We start from the raw sequence: 17,985 nt of genomic DNA, 5'->3' as shown, positions 1-17,985 counted from the left end.
TACGTTAGGCAACACTGTTCTCGATTCTAATCGATTTTGAAAACAAAGGGACGAAAATTATTATGACCTTAGCAATATTATAAAAATAATAATATAATAAATAATAATAATAATTCTATAACTAAGCTATAACTCATGTTATAACGTTTAGTAGCGTTTGGTTTTTTTTCAGATTTGTAGTATCTATTAATATTAGTGTCTGTAATTTCGATAATTTTTGCAGCAGCGAATATAGCGAGCAAATAATTTCATACTTCGCCAGATATGTAGTACGAGCAATACAAAAAAAATATACAATGCAAAGAATTAACAGTGCGCTCTCTTTACAAAAACCTGGAGTTGGTTATACGTACGAGCTCGTTGCTTTCGAGGACGAAGGTGGACTAGTTTATCCCACCTATCCAAATATGCAGAAGAGCAGAGTTAAAAATCCGAGAAATAATAAACAAATCACAAAATTTCACACGAAGCCGTCATTAAGTAAACGTCTTCTGATTAATAAGATTTTACCATACTTTCTGAGCAGTAACATTTTCATTTGTCTTGCCATTCATCAATTTGATCAATTACCAAAAGAAAACCATCTAGTAAAATTAATTAAGGCAGTCGCAAGTTCATTATGTGTGCGTTTTCATTATTTAAGTTAATCGATAAGATCTTCTATTACAAAAAGATGTTATACAGGCTGTATATTTGAAAGAGACATACTTATAAAGTGCGTTATATTCCTGATTCTGAACCCAGAAAAATAATAAACTAATGGACTTAAACATTACAAAAACATTTTTTTTATCGACTACTACTTGTGAACAACATTACTTATCGAAATCTATGCACACCACTATTATTGCTCCAACGAACGCAGCGCAGCGGCGAGAACAAAGCACAGGTCGGCACTGTTTGCAGAGACAGTGCACGCGCGACCGACTAAATTATTTGTACTTCCGCTCGCCCGGACACTGCGCCGGCAGCGAACGCGGTCCTCGCCTGCAAAATGGATATTTATTCTAAGGTCGAATTGACTGAGATGGTGCGACTTTACGCAATAAGTGGTGATAGTGTGAGTCGAGCTATTCAAATGTTCCCAAATTGGAGTTTATAGGTGAATAGTTTCGAAATTGTTGCATGAGAGGATTATCTCCGCCTTTTATACTGTGAGACAAAATGTGTCTGTGTTGATCAATTTAAAACAAAATTTACTACGACGTGCTTGTACGGTGTATCCGTACTCTTATAAATGATAGTATGATAACTGTTTAGTGTGTTTATTAGTATTGATTTACAACTAATAATGACACGTTTGATGGGTGTGAAATGAGTACACTGCGCGATGGCTGATTGTGAACTGATTTAAATTACAATATGGCGTAAAGTGCTGATGGAGCGCATTGTCGGTCGTAGACCGTACATCTTGCCCACCGCGAGAAGCAAAGAGAGTGAATGAGATGAAACTGATAATGAATTATGCTAATGATACAGAACTATATGTTAAACTTATAAATTTCACAACATTCAATGCTTATTTATATTGTCACAGAACATTGGTTCGCGAAAAATAGGCGACGTCGATTTGTTTTGTTGTGTCGTCTTCGCCTTCTTTGATACAGTTGTCATCTCTATAGACTCACTCCGGTCCCCCCGAGTTGTTGATCTTCTGCTGTTGCGTTGAAAGAATTGCCGCCGTTGCTGTGGCTGTGACGACGGTGTGGAGGCTGCGCTCTGGCGCTCTTGCCGGCGCCGAAAGATTTGCCAAGTGTACATTGCTGCTGCCATAATACCGACTACTACTAATAAGTACATCACAGTGTATTGATGTACGTCATGAAAGGATATATCTTCAGGCAGTGCTCTTTGTGACTTCATTTCTTCGATTTGTTTACTTATTTTTTGAAGAGAACCGTGATTGTTGCTGATATTCATTTCTAAATGTGGTACTGATATATTCAGGATATGATTTATGGGCGCTATTTCTGGCGCATAAATTGTTGATGTCGATTTCATCTGATTTTGATAATTTTTATGTGCAATGACAGTGAAATCGTCTCCTTTGATTACACAATGCTGCCCGAGAACAATGACACCGGCCGCATCAATATGTGCCGCGGTAACCTGATGCTCGCACATGATACGTAGTGCACACTGTCCGCAACAAAAATAGAGATAAGAATTAATTGTATTTAATTCTGTCCAATAATTCTTACATGCGCTAATGTTCAATAGGCATTTGTTTGTATTTTGATCTGCAACACAGAGACTTTCGTCTGATTTCAGTTCGTAAATAGCCTTCTGAGAGTGGCACAGAAGGGTGTTTTCATCATGTTGTAAACATTCCTGTAGGTTATTTTCTGTTAGTATTATATAAATGTATTCTTTCGTAAATTGATAGCCACATGACTGGCGATAGGTATAACACTAACTGCTGCGCTTCCAGATTTTCGTGGAATCGGTATAATTCTGTATAACTCAAACGCGTCTCTTGATATGAGCGGTATTTTGATTTCGAAAATCATAAATTGTGCTGTAAATCTTGCTTTTATTCTCAGTAGTTGATAAATTTGAATTATGCCGGTTTGAATGTTTTCTATCGGCAGGGCCAGATCTCGTGATATTTGACCGGAGATAATATATAATTCCTTTTTTAGTTGTTGCGGAGATAATAAATGAATATTGAATATCCCATGGTGAATATCTGATAGACAGTCTAGTAACGAGGCTTGCACTGTTTTTAGTTTCGTAAGCATATTGTTTGCAATGATCGTTGACAATATTAAGTCATTCATGTTTTCTACATCTTGCACTTCCTTGTTTAATTGATTGTTTGCTTCAGTAAGCTTGTTTAGATGCTGATTTATGATTTTATGTTGTTTGTTTATTGTCTCTTCTGTTCGTTTCAGTAAGTTAAATTCGGCTTCAACCACTGTTGTTTGATTTTTCCAAAGTAGTGCTAAGTGTTTTTCATTTCTTCTAGTGAGCTCAATGTCTCTTTGATACTGCTCGGCAAACTGCTCGTCCAGCACACCGAAAAGACTGCGTGCTATACTTCCGATACCATTGATAAGACCACGTCGCTTTCTTACCCGTGTTTCTATTTGTTGATTGAATAATACTTGATTGTAGAGCGTCAATTCATCAAACTCGTGACGCAATTGGAGTAGAATGATGTCACATAATGTTTTCTTGCTTGCTCTTTCGCACGTATAATCTAATTGCTGTAGATATTTCTTGAATGTTTCCGAGCCATCCCAATACGGGTTCATTTCGTGATATACAATTATTTTCCATTGATCGCGTACTAATTGCATGTTCTTGATTCGGTCAAAATAGAGAGCTCCATGTAGTCTTGTAATGTTGTGTTGACAAAAAGACGTCGGCACTATCATCATGAGGAATAGCAGTGAGACGAGCATTGATGCAAATGTAGAATGTTGTTGGCGTGCTCGTTTTACAGGCTCGCTTCGTGTTGACTTGTTGTTGATGTCACTCTGTGGCTCTTTTTGTTCGTTTTTGACAGGTAAAATTGATAGTTTTACAATAGGGCGTTTGATAGTGCCGCCCTTTGTTTTTAGCGTTACGACCCGAACGTATCCATCGCTCCCGGGATGTAACTCGATGACTCTTCCCATAGACCATTTTCCTGGTGGTAAATTGGCGTCATGAATGATAACCACGTCGTTGATTTTGATATTCTCTTTTGGAGACCTCCATTTGGATCGTGCTGACAACTGAGTAAGATAATCTGCTTTCCACCGCTGCCAGACGTCCTTGTATATTTGTTGTGTTAGTGTCCACCTTGTTCTCTGATCGTTTTCTGTTTCAATGATAGTAAGTAGGGGTCCGCTTGATAAGAAATGCGATGGTGTTAAATAGTCCAAATCATCTGGATCTTCTGATATAGCGCATAAGGGGCGTGAATTCAGACACGCTTCAATTTGTGACAAAAGCGTCACGAACTCCTCGTATGTTAATTTTTGCTCTCCTAATACTCTGCGTAGATGATATTTAACGCTTTTGACGGCTGCTTCCCAGAGCCCTCCCGCGCTGGGCCATGATGGAGCCTGGAAATGCCATTCGATTGCCATGTCGGACACTTCGTTGAGGAATTCGGGGTCTATTACTTGCTTCAGATCGACGAATTCTTTTTGCAGAGTATTGTTTGCTCCTAAGAAGTTCGTGCCGTTGTCGCTATGTATATGCCGCGGCGTTCCTCGTCTTGAAGCGAATCGCCTTAATGCTGCGAGAAATGCTGATGAACTCATGTCTGATACGAGCTCGAGGTGGACTGCTTTGGTTACCATGCATATAAAAACTGCGATGTAACCTTTTGTTGTTTTCACGCCACGTCCTTTGTTTGTTTTCACGTCTACGTGGCCCGTGAAATCGACGCCGGTGTGATAAAATGGACGGGACGCTGTTGTTCGTGCTGCAGGTAAGTCTCCCATGATTTGATCTTGTTTTGTTGGTTTATTTTTCTTACAGGTGAGACACGTATGCAGACGTTTTTTGACCGCTCGATTACCCCCGATGATCCAGTATTTACGCCTGAGATGTGCTAATGTCAGTCGCACACCGCCATGTAACGTAACTTTATGTGCTTCATTGATTAAAAGTTCTGTTAGACGACTGTCGTGGGGTATTATTGTGGGATATTTCATATCCTCGCTAATGTGTGCGTTTCGTAACCTTCCACCTACGCGAAGGACTCCTTGGTTGTCCATGAAAGGATTTAAACTCAAAATCTTGCTTTTTGAGTCCAATTTGCTTCCTTCTCTTAGATTGCTTATTTCTGCTGTGAATGCTTCTTTCTGTATTTGCTTTATAATGCTTTGCTTTGCTTTTTCTTTTTCTTGCACTGTTAGGTATGCTTTGCTTTCTCGCTCGTGCTTGTTGCTGATAAATCGACGCACCCAAGCTAGGATTCTTATAATTTTTCTCCAGCTGCTATGTTTGTTGATAAGTTGCTTGATAATGTTGTTATCACTATCTTGTTGAGTAACAACATTTACTTGATTTGTGTTCTTTTCTTCTTCGTTAGTTTGATATTTTTCAGGTGCGCTTTGATTGTCAATGTTGTAGGAAGGCAACCATGATGGGCCTGTCCACCACAAACGGTGTTCTAGTAATTGAGAAGCTGTGATTCCTCTGCTCGCGCAATCGGCCGGGTTGTCCTCCGACTTGACGTATTGCCAGCACTCCGGGCTCATGATTCTCGTGATCTTGTTTACTCGGTGGGATACAAACGGCTTCCATCGATTTTGGTCGCCCTGTATCCAGCCTAAAACTGCCGTGGAATCCGTCCAGCCAAACACACGTGTTTTGTATTTGCCGAGACACTGCAGTACTTTGCTCATTAGTCTTGATAATAATTCTGCTCCACATAACTCTAATCGAGGTAGAGTATGTTTTTTCTTTTCAGAAACGACACGTGATTTGGCCACTACTAATACAACCTTTGATTGGTCTGTATTATTTATTTTGCAATATATGACGCATCCGTACGCTTTGATCGACGCGTCACAATAGCCGTGTAACTCGACACTAGTAGTTAGACTCGTGCCGAGCCACCGCGGTACTTTGATATTGTTTATGTTTATGATATCTGCTCTTATCTTGATCCACTCGGCGAGAATAGGTTGTGGAAGTTCGTCATCCCATTGTAATGTTGTTTTCCAGACTTCTTGAAATAATAATTTGAGTTTTGTTGTTGTTGGTGTAAGCCAGCCGAGGGGGTCGAATATTTTCGAAATTTCTGACAAAAGTGCTCTTTTCGTCATTTTATTTTGATTTTCTTGATCAATTTTCGATTCAAAAGTGAAATTATCTTGTTTAGGGTTCCAGCGGAGGCCCAAGGTCTTCGTTGACTCCATTTGCTTGAATTCGAAATTAGCGTCTTGCTTTTCGTGATTATTCGTGTCACCTTGCAGCAGTGATGAATGATTTGACGACCACTTTCTTAAGTTGAATCCTCCTGATTTAAGTAATTTGATAAGATCTTGTTGTAGTTGTTTTGCTTCTGCTACTGAGTGAGATCCATGAAGTAGATCGTCCATGTAAAACGACTCTTCTAATACGGTTGTTGCTGCGCTTGATTGATAATGATCTCTCTCGTCTTTAGCGAGTTGTTTTAAGGTCATCATGGCCAGGAAAGGGGCGGCCTTAGTGCCATAAGTGACCGTTGCTAGCTGATATTCACGGAGCGGTTCCGTCTTAGCATTACGCCAAATGATTTGTTGTAGTTTTTGATCATCATTGTGAACCCAAATTTGTCGAAACATTTTTACGATGTCGGCGGTAAATGCTATTTTGTATTGCCTCCATTTCAAAATTAGTGATTGCAAATCTTGTTGTAAATTTGGGCCCCTAGACATGAGGTCATTTAGACTTTTTCCTGATGAAGTCAAACTTTTTGCGTTAACAACCACGCGTAAAGCTGTAGTCGTTGACCCCTCCCGTAACACACAATGATGAGGCAAATAACATTCAAGTGTCTTGTTTCCACTGGTGGACGGTTTCATATGACCGAGCTCTAAGTACTCGTTTATGAATTGCTTATATTCTCTTGATATTTTTTCATGTTTCTCGAACTTTCTTTCCAATTGTAAAAATTGTGCTATTGCTTTTGATTTTGAGTGTCCTAATTCTTCTTCAAAGTTTGGTTTCATTGGTAATCTCACTTCATATTTGCCGTCATCTTGTCTTTTAGTTGTTTCTTGATAAAATTTTAAACATTGTTGGTCTTCCGTTGATAGGGTTGTCTCTTCCGTGATATCTTCGACTTCCCAGAATTTTTCAATTTGTTCTATGTTATTGAGTACGACATTGCATTGTAGTGAGTTTACATTGCCGCACAATATCCACCCCAAACGTGTTTGTTGCGCAATTGGTGTTGCTTGATTTGATCTGCAGATGCCTTCTAAGATGATTTTTGAATAAACCTCGGCTCCTAGTAATATGTCTACAGGACGACTGACATTAAAGTTAGGATCTGCTAGCTTGATGTATTCCAAGTACTCCCAGGATGGTTTTTGGAAAGAGTAATTTGGTAAGTTTCTGATAAGCTGCTTCATTATAAGGACATCTGTGCTGAAATTGTAGCTGCCGTCTGTTGACTTGCAGTTGATACTTATTTGACCCTTGCAGTTGCTTTCTTTTATTCCGACTCCGGAAACGACACCCCTACATTTTTGTCTTGGTATTGATAATAATTGTGCTGCTTTCTCTGATATCAATGAAAGTTGTGACCCTTGGTCTATGAGGGCTCTCATTGAGTGATAGGTACCGTCACTCGCTTGTACGTTGATCATAGCTGTTGCTAATAAAATTTCTGGCACGTCACATGTTCGTGTAACGTGCGAATTGTTGCTAAGGCATCGTGGCTGCTCGGAATTTGATGCCTTTTGTTGCGTCGTACCGCTACTGGGTGTCGAATTGCTTGACTTTTGATATGCCTCGTGTAAAATTGTATTGTGGCTTCCGTTGCACTCACGACATTTTTTACTGGAAATACATGCCTTCCCATTGTGAGCGAAAAGGCAGTTTTCGCAGAAATTAAATTTTTTGATAGTTGATTGCTTCATTATCGGGGTCATATTTAAAAATTGATTGCAATGGTATATTCCATGCTCTTCGCCACACACTGGGCATTTTCGATTGAATTTCTTAGCAAGTGACTGCTTCGTAACTACTTGATTACTCAGAAATGGACGCTTAAAATTGTAGTTTGATTTTTGATGCTGATATCCCGATGTTGATGGTCTGTTGTTTTGATAAAATGATGATTGAGACTGTGGGCCATCTTGCTTTCGGCGCGCAGTCTCCATTGTTGTGAATTTGCTCTCTAAGAATTCAAAAAAATCCTTCAACTCGGGTAATTCTCTTTTGTTTTTCACTGAATCCATATAGTCGTTATATGTCTGAGTGTCTAATTTCAATGATAAAAGGTGCACAATGAGTGGGTCCCATGTGTGGATATCGACGCCTAGATTTTTAACAGCGTTCAGGCACTCATTGGCTGTGTCGTGAATCTTCTTGATATGAGTCACTGATTGTTGCTTGGAATTCGGTAGATCCAAAATTGTATTAATATGAGAGTTGAATATCAGTTTCTTGTTATTATACCGATTATTCAGGATCTCCCAGCAAGTGATATAGTTTTCTGTACTGATCGATAGATGCTGAATTAGACGCTCGGACTCGCCTCTCACTTTGCTCTTGAGAAACTGCATCTTCTGAGCATCTGACATAGAAGGGTTGTTGTGGATTGCTTCGCAAAATAGGTCTTTGAATGACACCCATGCTTGATAACTTCCATTGAACACTGGGACGTCTATCTTTGGGGTAAACTTTTCAATGTGTGAGATAGACCACATCTTGCTGTTTATGGCCTTTTTAACTTGATTATAAGTGCGCTCGTTAGTATTAAATGCTTTTTCATAAATAGTGTTTATACCACCTTCCAACTCGATGTCTAGTTCCCAGTGAGCTTGATCGACTGTTTTCCAGCGTGACTCTAAATTACGCAGTGCATCTTCAAGTTCCCACTTACTGTTGATGGAGTTTAGGTCAATGCTAGACACTGTCCTAGTAAAAGCACGAAAATTACTTGCTTGCTTCCTGAAGAGGTCGTCGGTTTTACTGTTAGTACCGTGATCTTGATTGTTGCGGTTCAAATTAGGAGTACGAAACCCGCTGCTACCGGCCCCCTCTTCACCATCTTCTTCGTATTCATCCGACGAGTGACTGCTTGAATCTTCTATCTCTTTCTGTTTTTTCTCCACTTCGTAGCTACTGATCAACAACTTCGTCGATAAAAAATATTGATGTACACTTGCATAAAATTCGGTGCTACAACACGGATCGGTTTTTGTTTCACTTGCTTGTAACTTGATATGATTTTGTTCAAATTCATCCCAAAGGGCACAAAGTGACTTCAAGCGCTTTGGAATGTACTTCGGCTTGCTTTTCCTTTCAGCGCCGTCCTTGCTGAAATTGATGTTGATTTTCTTGATTTGCGTATAAATTTCCTTTTGTCTGTTGATGAGAGACTCCATGATAAGGGTTTTTTGATTATTCGCTTATTTGATATTGATAAATTGATTGATATTGATGTCTGCTTGATGATATGCTTGCCGAAGAATGATAATTGATTTGCTAGTTGATATATGATAATAACGATGATAAGTATGCTGGTTTCCTCTCTGCTTAGCGCCACGTGGCCAGTGTACAGCTATTGCGCCGTCTCAATCTGCCCGGTGAGACCCGCTTGTGGGAGGCCGGACAGACCGATCGCACTGTACACTAAAACACGCGACACTTTAACTTGACAACACGACTTCGAATGAACCAAAAACGGTCCAAAGGTCGCTCGAAGGACCAAAAAGATGTACGGTGTATCCGTACTCTTATAAATGATAGTATGATAACTGTTTAGTGTGTTTATTAGTATTGATTTACAACTAATAATGACACGTTTGATGGGTGTGAAATGAGTACACTGCGCGATGGCTGATTGTGAACTGATTTAAATTACAATATGGCGTAAAGTGCTGATGGAGCGCATTGTCGGTCGTAGACCGTACAGTGCTAGACTATGCATTGTGGAAAACGGTGGACATTTTGAACACTTGCTCCGTATCACGGAAGTGTAAATATACTGTAAATAACTAAAAAATCAATCATTGTAAATAATTTGATTTCATATTTTTAACTACGCCAAAAACCTCAATTCTTATTAAATGATAACTTAATTATCTTTTTTAGTACGTAAAACATTTTGATGTTAGTTCATAAGTAAAAAATAATTAACATAAGATAAAACGATATTATTCGATAACAGCTTATTTTATTGAAAGAACAGGTGAAAGAACAATAATTTTAATATTTGAAGTCGATTAAAAATTAAAGTCTTAATTTTTTTTAAGTAATCAACATTTTTTAAAACAAGTAAAATAAAGGACTTAACTATCTTATTCTAGTTTTTTTTACTATATTAATATTACTGCTACTTGTAATCAACAAATACTTGAACAAAAACTATTATATTTAGAATTAGAATTATAAAGATATACGGCGTCTATCTAGATATATGTCTGTGGTAGGTACCAACGATACAAAACGCCATAGTTCTAAGAAGTCCAGTCACAGATATCTGTGAGTCCAGTCTACTCTTAATTACATTTCATAAGTTGGTGCCTGCCTACCTTAGAACACGCATGCATGTGTAAACAGCCAGCTCGTGATTCGTGTCGCATATCGCGACTCGCACTTGTCGCGCGAAGTTAGGCACGAGTAGCGACACGAAGTTAGATACGAGTGGCGACGGCGACGCGAAGGTATACTTGTTCGCAGTTTTGCTACTATAGCCAGTTTTTAGCTATATAGATTTATCGACATTTACGAAATTGTTAGCTACAAAAATATTTGGTAGCTAAATCTTTTAGCTCTTATAATAAGAAAATCAAAATACTGGAAAAAAAAAAGGAAAATAAAGCTTAACCGTCAATATCAGAAGACGATAACTATGTGATTGATAATGATGATAATTATTTTTTAGATTTATAATTTGTAAAATTAAGAAAAATAATTTTATTTTTGTTTATACACTTTACCCAGAGAATTAATTTCTTGGACAAGGTGGCGATGCGAGTCGCGACACGAATAACGAGCTGACCGTTTATACATGCATGTTCGAGTATCGCATCGCCACTCGCACGAATGTGAGAATGCGGCATAAGATACATTTGACATTGAAAACATAAAAAAACGTTATTGTCTTTGTATAACTACTGCGTGCCATGGTGAGACAGAAGAGATAGCGTTACATTGGTCTGTGCCAAACACGGGAAGCGAAAATATCTAAGGTCATCTTAAATGCCAACTGCGTCCATTTCGCATGAGGGCAAGGACTTGCGTATGATTTTTAGTGTTCACTGCAATACTCAAGTCCTGACCTGAGCATTGAGTAGAGTTCTAGAATATGACCCTTAGGGTATTCTAGAAGTAGAGTTCTTGTACTGGAAACACAAGCACTGGAAATACGACTCTAATGGCAGGGACTTGAGTATGATTTCGAGTGCTTTAAACCATATTCAAATCCTGACTTGCGCTTGCGTATGATTCAAAGCAGTATAAATCATACTCAAGTCTTTGCCATTAGGGTCGTATTTCCAGTGCTTGAAATCATACTCAAGTCTGCTCAAATCCTGACTTGAGCGTTGAGTACAGTTCTGGAATACGACCCTAAGAGAGAGACGCATTACTACTTTGAAGCCTCTCATCGGCTCGTTTTATTCCCTTAGTGCGCGGTCCAGTCCTACTCTCGATCTCCTTCTGACATCCGTCCGAAACAATTACTGTCAAATAAGTAATATTCTACAAAATTAAAAGACAAGTATCAAGTATGAAGCTTCGTTAGCATCACGCGTCTTTTCATTTGGTCAAGTATTGCTTATTTGGCAGTAATTGTTTCGGACGGAGATCGAGAGTAGACTCCAGTTTAATATACAAGTTCGTGATTGGTGACGACTTGAACTCTTTGGCCCACGCACAGACTAGAATACTTTGTGAACAGGCTTGCCAATTTCTGGGGAATTCCTCAAATTACGGGGAATTTCAACTAGATTGGGGATTTTGTGGGGATTGGTGATATGTGGGGATTCTAACATTTTATGATTTTGTTTAGTCTATCGATTGCTTGCATCTATCGATGCATCGCTAGTTTCATCGTTATTGTTAGAAACACTGATGAACTATATCGATGTGTTTTTCAACATCACACATCCCTCGCATTATTAACAAGCAGTTTAAATAGAATTATTATCAGACCGTCTTAGTTCTGAATTGTAAAATGGAAAATATTTAAGTGCATATCAGAAAAGTCATTACTTATAAAACTATGTTCATTATTCAAATAACTTGCACATCTAAAACATATTTCACTACAAATGGAACAACTGTCTAACAAAACTAGTATCAAAAATAATTTAAAAACATGTATCAAAACTAGACCTCTGCTTATTTCTCAGTGTATTTAAAAAAATATGGTTTACATAACAAAAATATATTTTTGTTTTGTAAACCATTTTTGTTAATCTTGTTGTTTTGGACAAATTGTACAATTAGACCATTATGTCATATAAAATGATGTTTCATTCCGATAGACTGATGACCTTTCCCTTGGCCCGTCTCCGGTATGAGGAAAAACGAAATCAGCTATTGATAAACAAAGTCCAGCAGTTGGTATTTCCACACCACAACTTACCACTTGGCACTCGTCAACTTTAAATGTTAAATATAGATTGAGGCTTAATTTACTCATTGATTTTTTCTAACATTAACAATAGGGTCACCAAATGCGCAACAAAATAATTAAGTTACTTAATTTTATAAGGCAAAGAAAAATGTTTTTTTTTTTCAATGTTTGATTAATGTTGAATCTCATTAAAATAAATAAACGATTTTAGGTCATCTAATTTTGGAATTTGCTTTACATTTTACATTCTGTTTACATTCACAGCAAACGTAATAGATGGTTACATTATGAGTTTCTTAATTCTTTATTATAATTATTTTTAAGCGATGTTTTTGTAATAAGTAATGATAACTCGAGATGTGGGGAATATGACATTTGTTCTCCCCAAATTTGGGAATTATAACCGTGATTTTGAATAATTGGCATTGGCAACATTATTTGTGTACGTCATGTTTACTTTGAGTGATAAAGTTTTACACATTGTTTTATGAATCGTGAACACTGAAAATGAGTGAAGTTTTAATTTTGTACGACGGTTACTCAAAAATGGATGGTGACGATACTATGATAGCTAATTGTACATGTACATTGATTAAGGGCTCTCAAAACATTATCGTGGATACAATGACTGCTTGGGACTCTCTTAAAATTTTAAGCGGTTATTAAACCTTATATGTACATAAATTAACGATAAAAAATCAATACCTACTGCATCATTATTCTATTATATATCCCTTCCCTGTCTATGTAACAAATCCCAACCTATTAGGTATTATTTAAAGTGCCTATTTCATCTTTCTAAAGTTTTGTATAGATATTAAAAAAATGAAAGGAAACATTATTGTCGATGCCGAAATTTATTCTATCACTTAAAATTTTTGTTACAACCTTGTTCTCAACTGTCATCACTCTTGCTTGCAGCTCTACAAAAACATTGTCTAGTGCCAGATCAAATCGACTATGTGATTTCAACTCATGGCCACTCTGACCATATAGGGAACAACAACTTATTCCTACAAGCTAAGCATATTGTTGGATTCAGTGTTAATTTCAAAGACAAATATTTACTACATCCCTTTGATAAAGGTAGGTATTGTTTTATTTCAGTACAGTATTGTATTTAAAAAAAAATTAAAATTGGTAAGATTTTATGTTGGTATTTTCAATACAATTTGCTCTTACAGGTGAAAACTATGTGATAAATGAAAGTGTTAAAATAATACCTACACCAGGACATACTTTATCTGATGTGACTGTGCTAGTGAAAGCTGTACAAGGGGAAGTTATAGCCATTAGTGGTAAAATATTATTGATTTGAAAATTATAATATAAACCATTGACTTACAAATAAATGGACGACGGGTTTGATACAAAAACCACGAAAAAAATGTCCCAAGTCAACCTATTTAAACATAGTGACGTGTAAAGGAATATGAAAAAGCTAAAATGTTGAATTTAAATTGTAATGTCATCACAGTACTGTCTAATTTTGCTTGCTTCTCTGTCAGTCGAACAAACGAAGACTAAAGCGTGAATGACGCTCTGTATACGATTTTAACACCCTATATGGTCAGACACTTTTTAGCGTGGACCCGACGTCCATATAATTGTAAGTCAATGATAAAAACTTACCTTTTATTGTTTTATCAAATAATCACATTTCAGCTTGTAAACTAACATTTTTGACCTTTCTTATCGCAAAAGCCATAGAGTGCCATGCAGAGGTTCTGGGTTCGATTCCAGGGCCATGAGGAAATATGTGTATACACTTGTTTCTCTCGTGAGTTTGGGTGTACTTGGTACTTGGTGCAACAGGTTGGTATCCATTTTCCTGGTTTCAGTATAAATATGACTTTTACCTCTCGCCTGCTGTGGGGCACATACATGAATGCTAGACAGATGTTGACCAGGTGCTGGACCAGTGTGTCCCTGACCCATTGTAGGAGTGCAGGGAATACTCCATCTTGGCCCATAGCTTTGTAAGGTTCAAAGGTGTTTACTGCCCATTTTGTCTTTTCGTATGTTACTACTTGTTCAGCATATCGCCCTTTATGGATCGATGTGATGTAGTTAATTTCTTCGCACCTGTCGTCTTGGACGAACCTACATCCTGTGAAATGTGCTTCCAGAAGGTTTCTTTCCGTTCCCACAGGGGAAGTTGTGTATGTGTTGTCTATTTTGCGTATTGAACCTAGCTCAGAATTTCGAGTTGCCTAGGATTTTCCTTATTCTGTTTGCTTATGCACAAGACGTGATGTTCCTGCAGTAGCCCCGCCATGACGCGGTGCTCCTGAAACTTATGCGCTTCTTGAGCTTCTTGCGCTGTATGAGTTCTTCTGGGAGGCTCACCACTGCGAAGGAGTGTTCACTATGCTGCTGTAGCTTGTGAACAACCCAGCGGTGTACCTCCCCACGGGTTTTGCCACTTGAGAATGAGGCCGATTCGACGCGCATCCTCCCAATGACCAGGGCTGAGTAGTCCGCAAACCACCCTCCGGGGAGCCCCCACACCATTTTTCAATGAGAGGGGCTCCCCGGATGGCTGACTGATGGTGCTAATGGCATCCTCTAGCCACTGGAAAGTGGCTAGAGGTAGACACCACAGTTTCAGGGACCCGTCACTTAGACAGTTTACCTCGAAACTGTGGGCCGACGTCCTCCTCGCTGCACTCCTCCGCTCCTTGCGCGAGGCGCTGACATAGGGCCACTTGAACCATGTCGGCATCGGGGCTCCGTACGAGTATGTAGCCAGTTTTGGTTGATGTGATCACCGCCATGAGTTCTGGCCTGGTGGCCTCGTTCGATGCTGGGCGGCCCTCTCAACCTTTTGCCGCTTGTGCTCGCGTCTAGGAGATATTGTCTCGTCAAGGCGGGCACGTTTGGCAATGGTCGAGGACCTCTGCATGCTCTCTGCCGGTTTGTTGTTAGAAGGGGGCCTTGCCTCTCCCTCCTTCGGCAGGGGGTTGTTTACGTTGCGACGCTCGCGTACTCTACGACGGCGTTTCATGTTTTTACGGGCAGGGCGTCCCCTGCTCCCAATGGGGGCTGGACTGGAGGTGGACGCTCGCCGTGATCACTTGTTCATTCCTTATGGATGGGTGCCGTGGTCTTGGATTTGGGCTGGCGTCTCACCAGGGTCTACCCTGCCTTAAGGGCCGTGTTTGAAAGGTTGTGAGCGGGGGCCGCAGAACCTAGGGTTTGGGCCACTACCGCTGGTGTGGTGCTAGCACCAACATCGGTGCTCGGCTGACCTTGGGGTTTCCCCTTTGGCCTACCACTCACCGTAGGGCGCTGTGTGTTTTTGTAGGGCACTTTTGGGTTTCCCCTCCGGTACTGCCGGTTTTGGGTTATTAAATTTTAACAAAGAACGATCATTGGTATCCATGTTATTGTTTTTTGAATTCATTCTTCTGACTTCCCACCCACCACGGAGCCCGCACCTTTGGGGATGTCCCATTCGGGACACCAGGATCGTCAGGAGAGTATAGGTGCAGGCGTTAGGAGCTCACTGCGCGACATCGGGGGCTCTAAATGTGCGGCTGGCTGACCTGAACAAAGTTAGCCAGGTGTTCCGCACATACTCACCCCGTCAGCATGGCCGAGTCCGTTCCCCCCGCACCTCGCCTGTGACCCTCAGACGGGACACAATGCCATTTCTCTGTGTTGGCTAATCACAGGGCTACCGTTTAGCAGGAAATCAGGGCCAAAGGGGGCGTATTGCTTGCCGGGGTCCCCACCCCGCTCGGGCTAAACCCCCCAGGATTCCTGCATCCCTGCGTACGGTGCTCTACTGCGTAGGCATTAACGCAGGAGGGTGTAAATTTAGACTGCCCACTACGTGGCATGGTCCACCCCTAGAAACGCATGGCCGGGCCGTGTTGATCGCTTCGCGCCCTCACTGACAATTTTCCGACTGAAGCCGGGAGTTGTCAGTGTTGGCCCCAGGGTGTACTGGCTACATCCTTGGGCGTTCTGTGACAACATGTTATCACAGACTGCTCAAGGACTTCGCACACATGGAGGTGGAACAACTAATACACCCCGAGTTTGGGTGTAATGTGTGGTTGTCTATGTGTATGTCCATGGCACCCGCGACACAGGGTTTTCTTAGTGCGGGGCTATGAGTGTTGTTTTGTTTTTATGATTAGTTGAACTTAAATCTCAAATGTCAAGGTTGATACGTCTAGCTTGACACTTAAGTCTTAAATCCAACTCCATGCCGCTTACGATAAGAACAGTCCAAAGTGTTAAGCTGTACCTGTCTTCATCTAAAAAGGCCAAAACTTATTTTGGTTGAATTTATTTTCAGGGGACTTGTTTGAAAAGTTTGAAGACATAGAACACCCAAATATATGGATTGATGCAGGCAGTGAAAATCCAGATTTACAAAGTAAAAATAGACTGAAGGTAGCTGAATTAGCTGACTGGATTGTACCAGGACATGGCAAGAAATTTCAAGTAAATAATAATGTTAGACTCTCTCTTAGAAAACAGATTAATGATAAGGGGTCTGTGTTTGGTAAATAAAAGATTTCTTCAGTCACATATTTATTTTAAAGGCTTCATACAGTTGAATATTAGATAATAACAATAACACAATGATAGTGTAATAACCCTGTAAGTTTACAGATCTTTTGTAGAAGTTACAGATGTCACAGAAAGTGTTTTATCAGTTTTGTATTTTAAAAATCAACTGACCAGTGATGCAAGTAATTATGCATTCTTTCAGAAGACATTAGTAATCGTAGAAAACAGTCAAAATCATAAAATGAGTCTATTTTATAAAAATAATGCATCCATTGTATTGAAAATTGACATCCTATAGAATTACTTGCCAGCTACAGATTTCAGTGTGTACAACAGCAGGTATGTTGTTTTCAATAGACATTATCTAGAATTGTACCAAAATTCATTTTTTTATATGAAGAATATTTACACTCTGTTTAAAAAATATACAATTTTTGTTTGACAGTAATAATAATTTATAATTTTATATAACTTTGGTTTTAGAAACCATGAAAAGGGTAGTAAGTAAGGGTAGTAATTGCGTATTTTTAAAAGAAGTAAAATCTTTATAATATTCCGATGAAATTAGTTTTTTAAATTAGTTTTAGACTTATATTAAACCCCAAACCAGGAACTTACAACGTAAATTCCACCATTTAATAGACAAAGGTATCAGTTTTGTTACGTGTTCTACAGTGTCTAAATAGCCAAATGTCTTTCCAACATTTTTATACGTAATTTTAAAAGTATCTGCAAAGAACGAAAGGTTACACTACCTTACTTTTTATAAAGAGGAACAGAACAAGAATTATTTTTAAAATCTATTGTCAGTTTCCTAAATATTACGGATTTCATTACTTTATTATTGAAGATGCGAGATAGAACAGTGAATATTAATTCATTTGTTGTTTACTAAGTTGGATTCCCATTCGATTTAGATTAACTGGTAACAGAATTGATTCCATTTTCATAAAACTAAATTACAAAATTGTTCTAAAGATACTGGACAGGCAAGAGGACTAGATCATTAACGATTCAGAATGATAACTGTATTTCATTTCCACTTTGATACAATCTGTACATGCCAGAGAAGTTCGAAAGGACAAAGTAAGTAGCAGAATTTACACAGGAAAACAATTACGTTTTCGTAACAATTACATACTATCGAAGTGTTTTATACAACTTCAAAATTTTATATTATATTTATATATTTTTTTATATATATATATAAT

At 38.9% G+C, this 17,985-nt stretch overlaps 1 protein-coding gene across 1 annotated transcript; it reads left to right on the top strand.

The window, feature by feature from the left end:
* The first annotated feature begins 12,754 nt into the window (after window positions 1-12,754).
* Window positions 12,755-17,223, top strand: LOC113230300 (metallo-beta-lactamase domain-containing protein 1). The gene is made up of 5 exons (XM_026464170.1): window positions 12,755-12,905; window positions 13,169-13,333; window positions 13,432-13,545; window positions 16,557-16,705; window positions 16,977-17,223. The coding sequence occupies exons 1-5, from the start codon at window positions 12,755-12,757 to the stop codon at window positions 17,070-17,072; spliced, it is 675 nt and encodes a 224-aa protein (XP_026319955.1). The 3' UTR covers window positions 17,073-17,223.
* Window positions 17,224-17,985: the final 762 nt, after the last annotated feature.

The sequence above is a fragment of the Hyposmocoma kahamanoa genome, unplaced genomic scaffold (genome assembly GCF_003589595.1).
Source record: "Hyposmocoma kahamanoa isolate Upper Pololo Valley unplaced genomic scaffold, ASM358959v1 63, whole genome shotgun sequence".
NCBI lineage: Eukaryota > Metazoa > Arthropoda > Insecta > Lepidoptera > Cosmopterigidae > Hyposmocoma > Hyposmocoma kahamanoa.
This window is presented reverse-complemented; position numbering and strand designations above follow the sequence as displayed.